The following is a 21,059-nucleotide window of genomic DNA, read 5'->3' on the forward strand; positions in this document are numbered from 1 at the left end:
TCTTATTCTTGTAATCTTGTCAACCAAATGTCACCATCTTCCAGCAAACCTAAGCTGTTGCCTGGTACTGTTTTGTCAAGCCCATCCACAGACACAGTAGCAAAATTTGGTTTAAGGAAATAAACATGTTGTGCAAACCAAGCAAATTCAGGGAAACCCGTCACAGGTCCATCTTGCCTTGAAAGAGATCCAGAGCAAATAGGCCCTGTTTGGAGTTGCTTTGGATAAACAAAAATATGGGCAAATGAATTTAACTCTTTTAGAGAAACTATATGTTTTAGTACTCTCCAGGGTGATCAAATCAGATGGCACCATGGAAAAAACATGGCAAGGCAAACACTAATTATATGGATTTTCCTCCCTGGGTCATTAAATGGTCAAAGCTTTATTATTATTATTATTATTATTATTTTCTAGATTTAGTTTAGTGGTGGCATTTTGAATTGTGACCAAAATCCAGCAGGATTAGACTCAGTTTGGCCATATGGTTATGTGCGCCTGACAGGAAAACAATGAGCTAAATCCATTAAGGAATCATATTAAAAAGTGTTCACAGAAACAAATGATTCTCCCAGATTTTTCAATTCAGAGCCTTCTGTAGGGGGCAAAAAGCTACATACACCAACTTGTTCATGTAAAGCTATCTCCTCACCAGTGGCTGGGAGAAATGAAGTTTCTTTCAACATAAAAGCAATGTGGTAATTTTCTTGCTTTTATTAAATATCATGTTTATGAATTCATTCCAGAAAAAGAACAGGACATCCAACCAAGTACACTAATACCATAAAGATCAAATGTCTACCCATAAAATCTTCTGTGCTCTCCACAAGATTTTTGCAAAAGCATTTTTTGTGATTCTTTTTGAGAACTGCAATGTTATTTTCCCATTTTACTTGGAGATCAGTTTCTCTCTAAATAATCCTTGATAAAAATAAAAAAAAAGACCTATTTTTATTCTGTCTTCTGGCACTGTGGCATGTTATAGACCCAATCAAAGTTTGTCAAAGAAAAACAGTCTCCCTTTTGAAAGCGAGTAAAATGTTCATTTACTTTGGGTAAATCTCCTCTTTCAACCTGACCATCTGGATCTAAATTAAGGTACCCAACTTTGAACATGGGTATGCTCACCATCTGGTTACCCCAAAGCGGCAATTACTACAGGTAAATGAACATTTTACCTAATCCTGAGCAAGTATATTCTACTGTAGAAGACTATGGCATAAATAAACACCCTTTTTATGTGCCTGCTACACACCCGCTTGACGAAAAGGTGTCTGTGTGTTCTGCCTAATGGAGATCACTTACTGCTGTGTGTAAACATTTCAAATTTAATGTATTTATTTGCAACATTCAACAAGTGATGAATTTTCCCTTTAGCCAAGTAACCAACAGAAAGTAGAGGATTTGCCTCAAGTGGAAGAACTTTAGGCTTCAATAGGGAGCTTGTCTTCCAACCTTTCTCTGCTGCGGTCTGGGAGCCAGGAAAGGTAAGTCTTCCTTGTAGGACAAAACCAGGCCCCCTCCCACACCTCGTGGGGGATGAAACCTTCGGGGCTCAAAGGTATATAGCGCATGGTGAAATCTAATTCTCCTGCCCTCACCCAAATGGTGTCCCTCAGACCTCTGAGTAAGGAGTGAATCGAAAAATGAAATCGATTGTGATATTAACGAGTTGTTTCTACATAGGCTAAGTGGACTGAATTGTAGTATTACTCTTTCAAATATTTCAGGTTGCTCAGTATGACTCCCCATCGGCAAATTAAATATTTATTTTCATTACAGAAATTATCTGATAATTAAATTGGCAAAAATTATGACTAACTAAAGACCAAGATATTTCATCATTAATCAAACAAAAATTCTGGGTCTGCATCAGTGTCCTTTTGGAAAGTGTGTTTTAAAATGTTGATTTACGTTGCATTTTTGGTATAAAAACATCACCAATAAAAATCCAACCCTGGCTGAGTTCCTGATACTGGCATATTTTAAAATGCTCCAAGTGGCTATAGTAATAATGACCACACACCAAAAAAAGGTCTATATATATAATGTGGACATAATTGTGAAATAGTTCATTCAATTTCCTTTGCCTTATCAACTCCAGTTATTAATATCCAAGAAATTAAAATAGTCATTCTTGTATTCAAGGAGGGGTAGGGAGAGAGAAACAAGACCTTCTCTAAGATGCTGTTTAGAAATAAAACCACCCTGGAATCTTCAGAAACATGGAATTCCGCATTTCTATTGGGATGCAGGGTTTATAGCCACAGATGCACTAGGTTAAACTTTCAACCAAGTTATTCATATCTTTGGAGAAACCTGAAGAAGGGAGTTTGAATCGGTTAAGGGTCAAGAAATCAGGGGTACAAGAAATCAGTTAAGGGGTCAAGCAGAAGCATCTGGTCTTTTTTAAGAATCCTGTTAATTTGAAAGCACTGATCCAAACAAGCTCAGCTCCACCAAATATGTTTTGGTATGGCTCATAAAACAGGATTTGTTGAAAGTATTTATTTCACCACAGATTTATCAGTAATGATATGCAGCTCCCACTATTGACATTTTGATATAACAAGCTTGTTGCTAAACGTAACATGTAAATTTGCCTTCTATGCCTTTTCCCTATATTTGATAGGATCATGGGTTTAAAAAAATACTTTTAATCTGTATTCTTTAGAATATGTTGGAGGGCGTGGTGGAAGGGAGTTTAAATTGTCCACATCTGACCTTAGGAGAATGGGTAACTTACACACTCACATACAGATTTTTAACTGTCATACAACTACTAAAGCACTGGGCAATTTCTTTACATGAGGTTACTTCAGAGTACTCTATAAATAATAAAACACTGGTGTTCTCCTGTAATGCACTAAAATTTCCCCAACCTCTTATAGAATAACTTCTTCTGAGAGTGTCCAGACAATATGAGCCCTGGTCCAGGGATCAGAAAACCAAAGTTCAAGTCCCAGCTCTCCCCTGGCAAGCCTACTGACCTCAGGCACCCTGGCTGCTCAGAGCCCCAGTTTTCTGCAGTTGGGAGAACGACTTGAGAACATAGGAGACTCTGACAGGGGCACCATTACTGATTTCCAACCTGCCTCTACTTCTAAGGTTCTCAATTTCATTTTTTGTTCAGTTTGGTTATTCATAAGTCCTATAGTCATTTAATCAGTCATTTTTAAAGCAATGGGTTAGGGCAAAAATAACATTTTTATTCATTGAACAATATGCTTGAGGGCTTACTACCACCAGGCACTCATAAAAGCTAACATTTATTGTGGAGACTCTAAATGCCAGGTATAGGGTTAAGTGATTTTCAGTGCATTAGACCATGGACACCTGTAACACTCCTATGAGAATAGTACCATTATTATCATCCCCAAATTTAAAATAAAAATATGGGCTTTGGGGCCACACTGCTTGGGTTTAAATCCCTGCTTTGTGGGCTCACTATGTGACAAGTTCCTTGACTTCTCTGTGCCTTCATTTCCCCATCTGTTAAACAGGGAGTGTTGGCAGCACCTAATCCATAGGATTCTTGTATGACTGAGTTAACAGACATTACTCAATAAGCACTAAAGGTAGTCATCATCAGGAATTGATGACTTCGATTATTCAGCTTGCTCAAGACTCCAGCGGGGATTCGAACCCAGTTCTTTTGGACCCCCAAGTCTGATCTCTAAACAAGTGGTAAAAACACCCACAGCCTCTCAAAAAACAAAAAGCAGAATACTGCCCAAATCTAAAAACCACCCAGGTACTGGCTAACAAGGCATGTGAGACTAACCGCTAGCTTTCCCTCCTTTCACCAGGATCAGTCAGTAACTCAGGAGCCAACAACTGGAGTCACCCCGGGTTGGCAGCGGGCCGGCAGCACACGCAGGGACCTTCTCACCGGCCCCTCCCCTTGAGTCTGTCGCCCGGCTGGCTCGCTCTTAGTCCTCTAAACCTCAACTTCCAGTTTTGGAAAACTTTATGCAGCTAAAGCCCATCCTCTGCCCTGTACCTGCCAAATAGGGGAGGCGAACATTTTTTTTGGGGGGGGGGTGAAGGAGGGGTTATGCCTGCCCTGTTCTGCGCCGACAGCTCCCCGTGACGAGCTGCTGCCCCGGTCTTTTGTCGCTAACGTATTTTCCCTCGACGGTAACTTGGCAGGCTTTTGATGTCACCCAGGCATCCATCAGATTATACACTATCCTTTAAAAACAAAAAAAGAAGAAAAAGGAGCCGTGCGCCCGGCTGGCTAAGGAGCTTTGACCCGGAGGGTGGTCCGGACCAGAGCAGGGGGTGGCCTCGGTTCGCCACCGGTGAAGGAGTTTGTGGAGCTGGCAGCAGTGGGAGCCCTGGCGTCTCGGGGACCCTGCGGGTTCTGGGCGACGGTCCGCCCCTACCTTTGTTTCTTTCCCCACCCCTCGCTTCCCGGGTCTCGGCCGCCAGGAGGCTCCCGGGGCCGCCGGCCGGCGCCGGGCCGGGGCAGCCGGCGGGGTGGGGCGCGCGGCGCCGCCTCGCTCGTACCTTCTCTCGCCGTGGAGCACGTAGGAGCTGCGGAAGAAGCCCAGGAGCTCGTTCTCGATCAGGGCGTTGTAGATGATCTTCAGGTTGTAATTCCTCTGCGCGTCCAGGGTCCTGTTCAGCACCACCACCAAGACCTGGGTTGGCGGGTAGAGGAAAAAGCCGGCCACCGGGACAGCCCCGGCCACCCGGTCCTCGGCCACCTGCACCTTCTCCACCGCCACGCGGGAGGCGTGCAGCACGACGTAGCGGGTGGCGTTTCGGCACGCGATCTCCACGTTGACCTCGCCGGAGAAGGTGAAATTCTCCATGAAGGCGGTGAGCATCAGGTTGTAGTGCAGCGGCTTGAGGTGGCCGGACAGGCGCAGCTGCGTCCAGGGCTGCGGCGGCTCCCGCTCCTCCTCCGACGGCGGCTGGGGGGACGGCGTCCCAGGGGCGGTCTCCCCGCCCGCCGCGGGCGGCGCGGAGTCGCCGCCGGCGTGGTGGTTGCGCCGGGCGGAACCCGGAAGGCTCCCGTTGCCGCCGCGCGGCGGGAAGCCCGCGGGGCCGCCGTCCGCGCCCGGCGCCGCGCTCGCCCCGCAGTCGTCGAAGCGCAAGCTGAGCAGCACGGCGAGCATGGTGACCGCGAGCAGCGCCACGATGGACACGGCGAAGGCCAGGACGAGCCGCTTGTGCACCGTGATGTGGCGCTCGGTGGTGCGGGGTCTCACCCCCACGGAGTCTGCCCACGGGTCCGAGAGCCCCCTGCCGCCGGCCCGGAGCGCGGCGTCGTTCTCCCCCATCGTGGCGGCGAAGGGTGAGCGGCTCCTCTCGGCCCCCTCCTCCTCCTCCTTCTTCTTCCTCCTCTTCTTTTTCTTCTTCTTCTTCTCCTTCTCCTCCTCCCGCTCCCCCCGCTCGCCGTCCAGGGCCATCACACCGCCTCCTCCTCCTCCCCCGCCCCCTCCGGCACCCCCCGCGCGCCGGCCCCCCGGGCCGCAGCCCGCGCAGGCATCCGAGAGCGCACGCGGGCGGAGGGCGCGACGCCGGCCGGGACCCTGGGGACGCTGGCCTGGGTGCTTTTAAGACGGACTCTAGCCGCAAGCGGCAGCCACCTCGGCGGCCCCCATCGGCCCCGCCCCTCTGCCGACTCGGGCGGCCGGGGCGCGGGGCGGCGAGCTCTGGGACGCGCCCAACTCGGAGAGCGTGTCGCTCGCCCGGGCGCGCGCTACTTCTCCGGCGGGCGCCTGGCGCCGGGCCACGTGCTGCCCCTCCCCCGGGCGCCGGGAGCTCCCGGCTCGCGCTCCCCGGGGCCGAGCTCTCGCCTGGCTCTCCGCGGGATCCTTCCAACGGGTCCTCCGCTGGAAAGGACCGGGAGCGGGGGAGAGGGAAGTTAGGGCTTCCGCTCTCTCTCCGCACCCCGGCGGCGGCGTTCAGTCCTCCGGGCGGGATGTGCTCGCGGCGGCGGCAGCGGCGGCAGCAGCAGCGGAGGCTCCTGAGCCGTGCACCCCGCAGCCGGGGACGAGAGGATGGCCGGGGAGGAAGAGACGGGGGTGAACCAGCCGGGCGACGTCCCAGGGCCGCAGAGCTGCGCCGGGAATCTGTCCTGGAAAAGCCTTCTCCTCCGCCCTGGACACTTTAAGCAGTGGTGGCGGCAAACGGCGAGCGGTTGCGGACCGGACAGCGAGCCTTCCTCTTTCCCACGTTGCTCTGACCTCGGGAGATGACAAGTGAGCAAGAAGTGCCCGGCCGGGCCATCCCCTTCAGGTAGATGAAGCTCCGGGCTTGCTCCGTGTCCCCGTGGGGAGAGCCGGGGTGCGGGTGTGTGAGTGCGTGTGCATGTGTGTGCGCGTGTGTGCGTGTGCACAGGCTCCGGGTCGAGTTTGCCAAGGCTACTCTGGCTGCATTCGGGCACCGAAACTCCCGGAGAAAGGCGGAGGAGAGCGAGAGAGCGCGGGGAGGCAGGGAAGGCGAGAGGGAGGGGAGGGCGAGAGGCTGAGGCAGGCGCTGGGAGATTAGAGAGCTTTTCTCCTCTGTCACACTAGACACCCACAGCCACAGAGGGGGTTGCTGAGCCGCCAGCAAGAAGTACATTGTAAATCTTCAGCGCAACAAGCCCCGCAGTCACCCCTCTTTCCGACTCAGCCTCGCCGGGTCTCCCCTGAGGGACCCTTGAAGCCTTAGGCTGTTAACACCCAGAGCCCAGGAAGATCCTGCTGGGGAGACTTAGCTGTGTCAGATTTCACATCAAGCTCGCCAGGAGATTTGGAGGGTTGTATGTAAAGTGAAATATATTCTCCAAAGCCCAACTACATATATTACACAGTGTGATGTGTCCAGGTGTGCACAGAGAAGGGTTAGCAATGCACTATTAGAATCCTTGGGAAGAAAAGATTTTTTTTCCCCATCGAGTAATTTCCATTTTTTAGATTGGGGAAATGAGTAAACTATAACGCCTTCAGTGTATCATTCGAGACTAAAAACTTGAGACGGAGAAAAGCTGGGGAGATGAGCCCCATTACTTTAGGCTTACTAGAACAGTGAACAAATATATTTCATGACTGCCCAGTGTTTCACTTCAACTAGCCACAATTACCTCTTTGCAGTTTTTAGTGTTACCATGAAAATTGTTTAAACTCTTTCAGAATAGTTATCAGTGAAATGTGTTTGCTGACAGAAGTATCAAAACAGGTCCGTAGACCATTGGCTGGTTAGGGACTCTTGTCTAAGTTTAGAGAAGTTTTAAATTATAGTGTAGCGTGTGCACATGTATATGGGCTATCCAACCCTTAGAATTTGTGTGAAAACCTTAATTGGAACAATATTCAGAGACGAGACATCCCGATGGTAACAAGTAGAGGCGGGAGTCTCTAGTTTTTTATAAAACAGTGTGATGGGCTGCAGAGTCATAAACAAAAAATGTAAAGCACCAAGTAAAAAGAGAATGAAGTAATTCCTTTTCTATTTCTTTCACATCTTCAAATCCTAAAGGGATTTTTAAAATCACATCCATAATTATTTTTCTTACAAAAAGGAATGTTTCATGCTACTTGCTTTGGAGTCCTGAAAATATATACTAAAATATTGTGTCTGGCTTTAAAAGAAGCCTGACCAAAGAGAAGAGACCAAATACCCATCATCTTTAACAGGGCAACCACTGCAAACATAGCCTTGCTCCATAAAGCTCTTTGCCATTTTTCCCAAATGAAGTACAGCCCCAGTGCCATACATTCTAAATGTCCATTTGAAGCATTTTTAAATGATGAAAAGAAGTGCCAGGGTGGGGTGTTTTTTTTAAAGCGTGTTGTATGTGGGCCGTTAGCAACAGACCAAGGGAAATGCCACATTCTGTTCAAGTTACTTTTTTTTGCTCTGTTTTCAAATCTCTATGCTCTTGCTGTCCATATGTATCTGCCTGTATACATTTTAAGAGGTGAGGAGTTGGGGTTCATTAGTTTTTTGTGGGGGGGGGTTTCTCACAGAATCAGGAAATACAGTACAGGCAGGCAGAAAGAGTTGTGTGACTCTTGGCAGGTCACCAGACTTCTCTGACCTCAGGGTATGAGTCTGGCAATTCAGGATTATTGATCTAAAGTTCATTGATTCAACTCTTTTGGATTATTAGAGGAATCTGGAAGCACCTCCAGAAGTCTGAGAACCACAATCTGAATGAAGAGTTTACCCACTAAGCAATATTTAAAACCTTCCTCTAAATGATGTTAGTCAAGAAAAGATTCAAAGAAAGCCTTTACTGGGCTTCCTTGTGTTTTATCAAAGTGCTTATGTGCTTTTGAAATTATATAAGCACCATTCTCAAAGGGCTTATGTGCTTTTGAAGTTACATATGACACAATTCTCAAATATTTCAGAATTAAAGAATATATTTACCAATTAGTAAAGTCTCTGCTGACTGTGATTAAATTAGTGGATAGGTTATCTTTGAGATCCAAGCAGAGTGGACACAAGCTTATTAACATGAAGTGGACACAACTTATTAAACACTGATTCCCCTAAAGTGCGCATTTATCCAGTAAACTCAATATCAAGGTCAAGAGGGTAAATTTTTTTTTCCTCTCTCATGTCTATGTTACAAAAGCAACCCAGTGAGTTTTTCTTTTTTTAACTTCTGAAAGTATATAGCACCCTTCCCTTGAGAAGCAAACTCTTTGGTAAAATAATATTTTAATATCATTTTCTAGAGAATGCCCATTCTACCCTCTAGCCAAAAAAAAAAATTCAGATTGTATACCTAACAAAAATATTAAAGCAATGATTCACTAATACTCCTATGAGGAAGCTGCCTTCAGTGCTGTAGATCTAAATTTGAGATAGTTTTGGCTTTGCCAATACTAGAGCCATGTGGTAGAATAAGACTTTCTGATGCTTCTCTCAGAAACACGTTTATTGTTGGGAGGATTTTATGATTATTTTCTTTAGTTAATAAGTGTCTTTAAAGCCATTTTGTGGTCATATGTGATTTAGGAGCTTGTTAAAGTTAAGACAGTCTGAGTGCTTAATACACATGAGGCCAAATAGGAGTGATTTTGAATTAAATCTATACTTTGTTCCCGGTAAATAATCAAAATGAGCTACTCTCAGTGAATGAGCTGGCTTCAGCATCTTTACTCTCTTTGATTGTTCACACTTGAACTGCTTTTTTTTTTCTTTTCACACTGGTTTGTATGAAGAGGCACACTTAAGTGTCCTTATATACTCAGCCCCTTCAAGTGTGATTAGCACTCTGCATCAGAAGCATCTTGGCTCAGGAGAAAGAACTAATTCTTATCTGCCCTCACCTGCCTACATTATCCTAACCTAGTTGCTGAGGCATAATTTCTTGGTGTATCGATGTATAGGAATTAGATGAGGTATCCTCAGAAGTCTCTTCCAGTCCTCAAACTTTTTGAAAGAAATTCCAAAGCTAATACATTAGTCTAATTAATCTTCTTCATTGAGAAGCAAAAAAATATAATTAAAAACTTAACTTTATTTAAATTTAAATAAGTTTCCTGTGTAAAGAGACTTTATGAAAATATGCTGTACTGGCAAAAGCATATGGTGGGGATGGGAGGGGGTAAGAAAACAACCCCAGCTCCTTTGGCAGTGAAAATAGGACTGATATATTTTATGAGAGGGATATGTTCCTGAAGACCTCACACAATTGGAGACCAATGCTGATGATGAATGGCGGAGTCTCTGTTTACCTGCTAAAGTGCTGCTGCCATGTGGCAACAATAAAACCGCACTTTGAAACTTAAGATTGTGATAATATGATGAAATCTTGTTTGGAAGAACTCACGTTATTAGAGATTTATTTATGTTTTTATATTGCATAATTTCAAATGTTCATACCATTTGACCACAGCATCTTTCAACATTGTTGATGAGCTTTAGATAAGAAACACCTCTCCAGCCAGAACATTCTCAAGATCTTAGAGATGGAAAGAGGAGAACTGCTTAAAATTAGCCATCATTGAAACAGTGCAATTTCATGATGTCTGCCAACTACAATGAACACCTTGATTGAACTATTGTCTTGCATTTGTTTATTTAAAAAGATTAATCTGAATGGAAATTATATCTGAGTTTGATTGTCTTTTTTCTCACATAAAAACAGGTAAAATTATAAAGTTGTTTTAAAAAGAAAACATGTTTTAATCTATTAATAACTACGTGCTATTACTCCTAGGAAAGTCTCCTAATTATGCTTACACCAAAACAGAAAAAGTCTGACAGCGTAAAAGGAGTCTTTCTGGATGGCAAATATAAGAAAAAGGATAACCGGATATCTAGGGTCATTCCCAATTCTGCCATTAAATGTTACACCCAGAGAGGAGAGAATTAAGGTCTCAAGAAAGTTGTACTGTTATTGGGGGTTCCAACACTAGGTTAAAACTCTTCAGTGTCCAAAGTGGGCTCTTTGGTTTATGACCTCAGTAAGGAAATTCCATTAAAAGGCAAAGACTGTATCATGGAAATGTTTGTAGTTTATTTACGAAACCTGCAAACATGATATACACCAAATTCTACAAGCAGGAAAGAAATTGGGTAACTTTCCAGAGGTATTTCTGTTGAACTAGTCAATTTGACTAGTAGCTCAAGAAATGGAAATAGTAACTATACCAACATAGTTTTTACCATGCAGTTAAGTTGTTCAAATCTATGTTTCTAAATAAATATGACAAGAAGAATTAATAATAATAATAATAGCAAAGATTTTTCAAGGAGTTACCTTGCATCAGGTATTTGTCTAAGCATTTTGTTATCTTGTTTAATCATGAAAATAGCCTCATGAGATCAATGATGTTATTTACCTCATTTAACAAATGAGGAAACTGAGGCTCAGAGAGATTAATTACATTGCCAAAGCCATTTAGTTAGTAGGTTGCAGAACTGGAATTCCAAACTAGAATTACTTCGCCCCCTTTCCGTTTATCCATTATGCCATATTACTTCTTGAAAGGTAAGCCAGATGTCAACTGTCCACTTGCGTAATTGATATTTGCTGCGTGAATTATGAAGTCAATGCTGGTTCGAGTGCTAGAGGTATAGCATGGAACCTGACAGCCGTGGTCTCCACCCTGTTGGAGGATCCAGTGCCCAGCACAGGATGAGTGCGATGTTGGTATTTGTTAAATGAAATGAATAAGTAGAGAAAATGTATCATCCTAAGCAGAGTAATAGTTGTAATTTTATAAAGTAATGATAGAAAGAAAAAAGGAGAGTCCTATTCATCCTGGTTTGAGAACTAACTGGTTGAAAGAGTCAACTATAGCTTATATTCATACTGCAGAACAAGCAGTTTATATGCCTTAGAAATCTTACCTCTTGAATGCATTAAAAAATGGATTCTTGACCCAGACTTATTTGACACCTCAATCAGGGCTCATGCAGGAAGCAACCAATTCATGTGTCTCTCTCACATCGATGTTTCTCTTTCTTTCTCTCCCTCCCTTCCACTCTCTGTGAAAAGCAATGGGAAAAATATCCTCGGGTGAGGGTTAAAAAAGAATTACATGAAATGCAAGTGGTGACACCTCTTTCAAACCATAAAAAAAGTATCCACTACAAAGACACACACACGCACACATAAATGTAAAGTCACATAAAGACGTAAAATATCCTGCTTTATTTCTTCCATGTGTATCCTCTAATCCATGCTTTTTCTATATTCCAATCATTTTATTCACTCTTCTTCCATTTAATAATAAAACATATTGTTTATCTTGTAAAACCTACAGATAGGCAGATATATAAACATTTATCACTACAGTTCTTTAAATGAGGTAATTACAATATTTTCTTAAATTTGAGTAGCAAATGATCACTGTAAATGGCTTGATGAAGAGATTAGGAGAAATACGGTGAAGTTTTTCTCTTTTAGATATTAAAATACCACTAATCTTGAGGTTATATACCTGAAGGTGAGTTTTTGAGAGCTGATTTAATCTAGAGTGTTTTTTTATTTTACATATTATACAAATTTGCTGAGTCAGTATTCTAGTCAAAGATACAGTTGTTTCTGAGTGAGAAGCAACACATATTTTGTTAGAAAATATTTTGCTAGCTATATATATAGTACCCAATAGTAAAACTTAAAATTGGGTTGGTTTTCAACTGGTTGAATTCCTACTTCTAAACTATGAAAATAGACAAATTATAGTATTTCCCTTCAAGTTTCAGGACTGTCTATGCATAACATATCTCTTAATTATAAACTGAAGAATAGACTCTTGTGGTCTGTACCTTTTTGCTCATAATCAGAGATGTTGGCTAGAAAAGATCCAGTTCCTTCCACCACGTGGAGCTATAACTAAGGATCATTCATGCCTCTTTACTTTCAGGGTTATATACCAACGCTATGCCAAAATCATACCTTTTTTTTTCTCTAGACATGGTTTTCTGAGAACATTTCTCCATTCACATCCTGGAAGTGTACGCCAGATACCCTGAAAGACAGGTGAAATATGTATTTGGAGATATGTATAGAAATCATTCTTGGAATTCAAAGTCTTTAGCTAAAATGCTTTTTTTCTTGGTGGTTTAAAAAGTTATTTGTTTGTTATTACCATAAATATTAAAAGTCTAAATATATCATTATACTACAGATATTATAATGTTAAAACGGGTGTTTTTTACATTTATATTGAAAACATTAAGTTCTCTGCACTATACAAAACATAAAAAAGAAATCGTCATAATGTATAACATATGATGACCATGGATGGGGTCTGCATCTGGAAAGAAAAACTTTCCTACAGAAGAAATACTACACAGGAACATTCAAACTACTAACTTTTTAAATGTTTTTTAATTTATTGATTTGAGAGAGAGGAAGGGGGAGACAGAGAGAGAAAGAGAGAGAGAGGAAGAGAAAGAGAGAGAAACATCGATTTGTTGTTCCACTTATTTATGCATCACTGGTTGATTCTTGTATGTGCCCTGCCTCAGGACTGAACACGCAACCTTGGTGTATCAGGCAGATGCTCGAACCAACTGAACTGTCCGGCCAGGGCTTAAACTGCTAACTTTTGAAAATAACCAGCTGCTTGAGTGAATGAAACTTTTTTTACTCCAAAGCAGTCTATAGGAAAAAAGCAACTACCCTGAATATAAATGTTTTGAGTTAATAGCAGTTAAAATTTGGATGATCATGTCGTGAAATAGGTTTAATTCTCATAATAGAATTGGTTTAGTATAAAAGTTGCCTGTGATCTTTACTTTTGTCACTTTTCTCTTTAGTGCCACCTTGTGGGTAAGCCCGTAACAATAAATACATAAGGTTTTGAGGTTTGGGTTTTGTTTTTAGTGTGTGTTTTTTCCCTCTGCTGTATTAAAGCTAGTCTTAGAAAATAGTGTGGTAAAACTCAGATGTGAAGTAATTTCTTTGTTTTCTCAGGGAAGCAACCACTTCACTAAAAGATATTTGCCATAATTCTGCAGTTGGACAGTCAGGATACCAGAACAGTTTCTCAGAGATTGGAAATATTGGAGTCCACACAAAAATCGATGTTCATTTACAGGGTAATCACCAAACTTGTCTTGGATAACATAAGTGACAAGCTCTGACTTATTATTTTTCCATAAGAAAAATGTTTTCTTAAGTCAGTATCATTTCTACAACACCGTCCCATGAGAATTGATTCTAGGTGATTTGAAATGCTGCTTAATCCTATTTTAGCAAAGCTTCTGTATCTGATTTAGTCTTATGTGCAGGTTCCTTCTAACATCAGATCGAATTTACACTGAGTTGCCTTACTCCGTTTATTTTAATTATGCTGCAGTTATAAAGGAATGAGGAAAACTCAGTACAGTATGTTGAAGCGTCTCTTATTGGAAAGGAAATGTGTTATGTATTCCCTAATATTCTCCATCTATTAGAGATACTATAATAATCTTTTAAATAGCCAAACAAAAAAGAATAGTTTCTCCTCTTAGAAACACCTAGATATGTTAGAATGTATTGCTAAGGGTTTTGTTGTGGTTTTGTGTATGTGTGTGTCTGTGTGTGTGGTATTATGGAGAAATAAATTTTGAAATTGCGTTTATGCAGTTCTTTCAAAGCAAGTGAAAATCAAGTGTGATCTGATCTCTTTGAGAGTGTAAATGTCCATAGCTGAACTCCTTCTGCCCTTTTAGGAGTTGAAGGTTGCACCGTTTGTTATGCAAAAAGTAATTTTCCCTGGATGTGCAGTAAGGCCTCATATTTGACCTATAACCTGAATGTCATAAGCTATCTGTTGCCTGTGCTGGAAGCACACAAACAACAAAAAAGCATTCTAAGAAAATCTTGTAGAACCAAAGCAGCCAAATACTATCAGTAAAGCTGTAAAAACCTTAGAATTTAACTCTTTAGTCCCTTTTAACTTAAGTCTTATGCTTTGTCTCTAAAAGTAGTTTACTGTGCTTTCCAATTCAGAAATGAATTTTATTTGTTAACTTGTGCACCCTTTGATATCTGAATTTCTCCATGACATTCTGACACATTTCTGGTTTCCTATGGATTTGGTACAGGAGCAAATTAAAAGGCTCTTTAGGGTGGCAACGTTCAGTCTGTAGTCCTCCACTTAACCTTTCCTGGGTATGTGTTAACTTTTGGGTCCTTGTTCTTAGAGTTTAACTGCACACACACACCCCAAAAAAAATTAAGGAAAGGGCTTTCTTATCTGGGACCATGAAAACCCGTGACCTTTTTTCTGATATTGTTTCACCTTCAGCTTTAATAATAAAGGTGTGTCTTCTTTCAGTTTAAGCTAAATAAAGCTTAATAAATAAGCTGCTGTGTAGTGCCATCCAGAAGATTCCTGGGACACAGGCTGGTATCAGTGTAGGGGTTTTGCTGTATTCAAATAAATGGTACCTTCACCCACCACACAGCTTAACTCCAGGTGTTTTTACCTCTCCTCATTTTTATTACATTCATGTTAAATATGTGAGGCTTTTAAAACAAGTTTTTGAAAGCAGCAAAATACATTTTATATCTACTTTGTTAACGAATTAAGCAGATCCTAATTAATTGGGTTATATTATATACCAACAACCTTTCACTTTAATGTCACAAAGCTTTTATGGTCTCTGTTCAGTTCCTAGTAAAGTGAGCCTGAGCAAAATATTCTCTTGACATTTCTGAGAATTTCAGTTTTAGTTTCAAAGGATCATTTATTCCTTTAATCTTACAATGTGGAAAAGTAATGAGTATTGACTCCTTCTTTAGAAGCGCTAACATTCAACTAGGTAAACTTAGCAAGTGATAGCAATTAATGTTCTCTTTTGTCTTCTAGACAGAAAATCAAAGCTATTTAAAGTCAAGGATGTATTTAAAATCAATGTATGTCCACAAGTTAACATTAATGTTTACAGATACTTTCTGTGATCATTATGTCTTATTTGGGTATGTGCATGTGTGTTTATTTTCTGTATTTCTATATAAAGATATAGAGATAGATATAAATAGATGAGAGAGGTATATATACAGGGTGGGGCAAAAGTAGGTTTACGTCTGTGAGTACTCAAAGCACAGAGTTTATTCATGCATTATTATTCATTAATTATTGTATTATTTTCCATGCAAACACTGTATGTTTCTCCATGGTCTGAGTAAAAGTGTTATATTTGTCACTAGTCTAACCTGCAGTGTCATAAAGTCCACACTTAGCTCTCTGTGCCACTCCTTCATATTCAGCGCTTGCCACAATAGTCAAATTAAACTGCTGGCGTGATAGTCATTCAAATATATAATTCTAAAACCATGGTCATAGGATGATTTCTTTATTTCTGTGAGATTTGCCTATAGTGATTCTCTGTTTAACAGAGCTCTGTAGCAGTTTCTTTTAAATGTTCAGAGCAGGAGCTATACCTTCCAGGATGTGCAAATAATCAAGTCCTAGCAACATTATAAAATGTAATCCACATTATGAATGAACAGAATGAGCCCTCAGATCTGATTGCCTCAAGCTCAAAATATGAATGCTCCTGACACGCCTCATATGTATTAGAGAATTGAAATTGCATTAGAATAAGAGAATGCATTGGGATCTGGGCCTCAGCCCCACTTCCCCAACCTTCCCACTCCTGCCCACCTGTGAGGGGAGCTTCTGCTCTGCAGAGAGAGGGCCGGCTCTGAGCTTCACCTCCTGTCTGTTGCCACAATGCCAGAAAGGATGGGGCCTGAGGAATTTTATCTTCTAATGTTCCTTTGTGAACTGACTTAATTAAATTTTTCCCAAAGTGCAACATTCTCCAGTTCTTTCTCAGGAAGGCAAATTGAGGAGACACGGAAATAGGTCTAAATGAAGTGAATTTTTTTTAATGAATTCAAATAACGCCATGAAAAAGCACTTTGAATTTTTCAATTCCCAGGCAATTGGTTCTAAAAAGAAAACCATTCTAAATGATCCACATGCTCTCATTTGTTAGTCTGGAGTTCTTGCTCAAGGAATTATTTGCATGATGTTATAGAACATCATGGTGATTTACTTGCTTTTCTAATATCTTTGCCCACAGACTCTGTAGAACTGAAAGTATATCCGCAAAGAGAAGTGACTGTCAGAGAAGGCTCAGTAATAAACAAAAAAAGTATCTAGAAGTAAAGGGAAAAGAGCTGAATCCCATTTTTAAAAATCAGATTCTGCAGAAAATAAATATCACAGACATCATTATTTTTTTTGTTAATAACCACTTAAGATAATCTGTAATTTCTTCCTAATCATCAAAATAGGTTTTTGCCAGTCACATAATCTCCTAGGGAGAAGTGTCTTATGAGATTACCACCTGATTTTGAAAAGTTCCAGCAACTGTAAACAAAACTAAATGGCCTTCATTTACCCAACAGCCATTCAAAAATGATATAGATCATGAACAGTAAACAAAAATAATGAGTTAACCGTGCTTTAACTGAAAGATAATTTTTCACATGCTTTAAAATTCACTCCAGTACTATGGAGATTTAGAAAAACACAGCCACTAGGCACTGTGGTTTTTGTCTCAGAAAACCATTATCTACTTCCTTGGTACTTATTTAACAACTCAAGAATAGGAAAAAACATCCCAGGTAGGTCTAAAATTCTTACTTAAATTTTTTTTTAATTGTGCCTTTCAAATACATACTATATTATGTAATAATATGATGGTGATGATAAAAAACAAAGCAACTAGGCAGCACCGTTAATGGCATCATGAAAACAATTGCCAATATCATTTCCTTTGAGATCTTTAAAGTCAGTAAGTATTGCAACTTGAACTGCATACCGCATTTATCGGTTGTTTCACATGATGCAGTGTTCACACACCTGGTATGAGGGCTATTACTTGATTTCATACAGTAGTCCTCTTAATAAGCCACATCTCTGTGCTGATGAGCATCCTGAGTCTGTTTTCTCCTGGCCCAGGATCTGCCCCACACCTCTGAAAAAACTGCAGCTCTCCTTAGATATTCTGGTACCACAAGGAGGGTCCTGCAATGTGTTCCCCAATTTATATCATTCTCTTTTTGGCATGGCCACTAATGTAAGTGTTGGGACAAGTTTCAGAAAAGAAACCTTAAGATCTAAGATTATCATCCTTGTTATTCATTTATGTATTTATTCACTCATTCATTTATTGAGCAAATATTTATGAAGAAACAACAGTATGCCAAATACTATTCTTAGTATAGTGAACAAGATGGATTAAAATTCCTGACCTCATGGAGCTTACATTCTAGTAGGGAGACAGATAATTTTTTTTTAAATTAAGTAAAAGAAATGGGGATAAAAGAAGGGATATAGAGAGTGATGGGCCCAGGAAGAAGCTTACAATATTAAGTATGACAGGGAAGGCCTCACCTTTGAAAAAAGACCTGTAGGAAATCAAGTATGTAGGTAACTGAGGGAGAGGGAACAGCAGCAAGAGCAAAGGCCCTGAGATAGGAATGTAGCTGGTGTGACTGAAACATAGCAAGACCAATGTGGCTAGAGTTGAGTAAGTTAGGAAGAGAGGGAAAGGATGTGCGATCATAAAGATAACGGGGAACCAAAATCGTATAAGGTTTTCTTGGCCATTTTAAAGGCTTTACCTTTATCCTGAGAGTTATGAAAAATCATTGGAGAGTGTTAAGATGATGAATTACAATCCATTGTGAGTCCTAAAGGACTAGTTCTGGTGAATATGATGAGAATTCACTGAAAGATTCAAAAAAAAAAGAACAGTTCTGAGGTTATTGAGATGATTTATGCAAGAGATGGTTGTGACTTGAACTAGGCTGGTAGCAGTAGAGCTAGTGAGAAGTGATGTAATTTTGCTAAAGGATTGTACATGGTGTATGTGTGAGAGACCTCATGGTTGACACCAGGATTTTGATCTGAGCAACTAGAAGAATGGAGTTGACATTTGAGATGCAAAGGCTTAGGGAGATGCAGGTGTGAGGGGAAGATTAAGATTTTTGTGTTAGTACTGCTGATGGTCAAGAACATGTGGTCGAAGAATGGATCATTTTATGGGGCAATGAGGAGGCCATTATTGACCTTCACATGGACAGGATCTGTAGAATGTTGGAGACAGAGCCTAAATGGAGAAGGCTCAGGAGTGAATGGGTGGTTCATGGGAAGTGGAGAGTACAGGCAAATATTTCCAGTGTTCTTTCTGAAAAGGGTGGTAGAGAAATGGGGCATCATCCAGAAGACGGTGTAGGATTAAGAGATGGGGTGAGGGTGGAGTTAATTATAATATGCTTATATGCTAATGGGAATGATTCAGTCAGAGAGTAAATCTGGACACAGGAGTGGAATTATGTCCTAGAATGGTTGTGAGGTTCTAGAAGTAAAGAGGTGAGCCTTGGTTTGAAGATACACAATTCATGTATAAGTGAGTGGTTAAGTAGGTACATGTCATTAAGTGGGTACATGTGGTAATGGGTGCTTGTGAACATTCTCTCCCAACTGTGTCTATTTTATCAGTGAAAATAGGAAGCAAGGTTATCAGCAGGGAAGGTATTGAAGGTTTGATGAAAAGGTAAAATATATTCTATAGCAGTCTAAGAAGATGAGTAAATAGAAAATGAAAATGTTAGGCTTTAGGATGATTGGCCCTAGATGTTCCCATTATATTAGTGGACACAAATTTAAAGTTTTTCTGGAACCACTCTATGCCATGTGGGTGCAGGCCTAGAGTAGTTGGATTTTGATTTAATAGAATTAAAAGTCAGCCAACTGCATCAGAGGGAAAGCTGGGCAGAGGAGATAAAGGTTACTGTCAGGGGAACAATTTTAAATATGAACAATGGAATCAAAACTGAGTAAGGAGGAAAATGAGGATATGAGGGTTAAAGACAGTAAAAATGGGGTATGTTGATTAGATTGTAGGTCCCTGTAAAGTTGAATAAATATTACCACTTAATATTTGTTTTTGAAATGAAGATACTAAATTTAGGGCACAGCAAACCCCAGATAATAGTGGCTCTTGTATCTCTTTGCTCCAGAACTCAAACATACATGTATTCTATACTGTCATTTGTTATATTTAATGCCACAGACCTCCACTCAACGTTTATGTGCAGTAAGGAATTTCTGTTCTATTATGAAACCATTCTTTAATCTTTATTTTCTTCCAATACTCCTATTAATGTTTCTTAGGCATGTCTGTACCTGATTTCCACCAAGACTCCATTTTCATAGCAAATTTTATCATTATAAGCCCTCACGTTACAAAATAAGGAGGAAGAATTGGCAGTCTGAATATAATGATTGCACAAATTGATGCAGGAAAAAAACATTTGACAAAATCAAATACTCATTTATAATTTTAAAACTCTAAGCAAGTTAGGAATAACCAAAAGCAACTTTAATAAAGAGCATCTTAAAAAAACCCATAACTATTACTCTTAATGGTCAAAGACAGAATGCTTTCCTCTAACATAGGGAGCAAAGCAAGGATTTGCTTCTCACCACTCCTATTCAGCATAGTACTAGAAGTACTAGTCATTGCAATAGGGCAGGAAAAAGGAAGAAAATGCAGATAGGTTAAAAGGAAAATATAAAACTCACTGTTTTCAGATGACATGATTGCCTATTTAGAAAATCCCAAGAATTCTACAAATATAAAACTCTTAGCACCTAAAAAGTGATTTCAACAAAGTCACAGGATAAAAGATCAGCACACAAAAATCAATGTTATTTCTATATAGTAACCATGAACATGTGTAAACCAAAATTAAAGCACATTTATAATTACTCCAGAGAAAACGAAACATTTGGGTATAAACCTTACAATACATGCACACTATCTGTGTGCTGAAAATACCAAATACTGATAAATCAAAACAACTTAAATAAACAGAGAAATACCATGTTCATAGATTGGAAGACTCAACATAGTAAAGATGGCAGTTCTCCCCAAATTGATTGGTAGGCTTAATGCAATTTTATTAAGGAAACGTGAATTAAACCACAATTAGCTATCACTACATACCTATCAGAATAAAAATTAAAATAGTGACACCACCAAATGCTGGCAAGGATGTAGAGAAATTGGATCACACATACATTGCTGGTGGGAATTAAAAATTGTGCTACACTGGAAACCAGCTTGGAAATCTTTTTAAAACATTAACATGCATTTACCATACAACACAGAAATTCGACTTCAGCATTTATCCAGAGAAATGGAAACTTGTTTACACAAAAACCTATACATGAGAGTTCATAACTGTGTTACTTACAGTAGCCAAAAATTGGAAACAACCCAAATGTCCTACAACAAATGGGTGAATGGATCAACTGTGGTACATCCCTACCATGAAATATAACTCAGCAATAAAAATTTGATACACACAACAACTTGGATGAAATCTTAGGGAATTATGCTGAGTGAAAAAAATTAATCCCAAGATGCTGTATACTATATGATTCCATTTTTGCAACAACCATTAAATGATAAAATTACATAAATGAAGAACTTATTAGAGGTTTCCAAGAGTTATACACAGCAGTAAGGATGAATGGGAGGGAAGAGGGTGCAGTTATATAAGGGATCTTTGTGGTGATGAGACTGTTTTGTATCCCGACTGGTGCTGGTGACAGGAACCTATACATGCAACAAAA

General features: G+C 40.5%; 1 protein-coding gene and 1 long non-coding RNA gene across 2 annotated transcripts in view; one reads left to right on the forward strand and one right to left on the reverse strand.

Moving 5' to 3' along the window:
• The window catches only part of TRHDE (thyrotropin releasing hormone degrading enzyme), a gene marked incomplete at its 5' end in the record, with an annotated part of 326,090 nt that extends 320,670 nt beyond the window's left edge, over window positions 1–5,420 (reverse strand). Inside the window, one exon of the mRNA XM_081130892.1 lies at window positions 4,513–5,420. Coding sequence (XP_080987018.1) covers window positions 4,513–5,420 — 908 coding nt within the window. The remainder of the gene's footprint in view (window positions 1–4,512) is intronic.
• A 255-nt stretch (window positions 5,421–5,675) lies between these two features.
• LOC308554098 overlaps window positions 5,676–21,059 on the forward strand; it is a 34,041-nt gene continuing 18,657 nt past the window's right edge. The window contains exon 1 of the long non-coding RNA XR_013998333.1: window positions 5,676–6,252. This is a non-coding gene — a long non-coding RNA (uncharacterized lncRNA). The remainder of the gene's footprint in view (window positions 6,253–21,059) is intronic.

This window comes from Miniopterus schreibersii (assembly GCF_964146895.1).
Source record: "Miniopterus schreibersii genome assembly, chromosome: 2".
Lineage (NCBI taxonomy): Eukaryota > Metazoa > Chordata > Mammalia > Chiroptera > Miniopteridae > Miniopterus > Miniopterus schreibersii.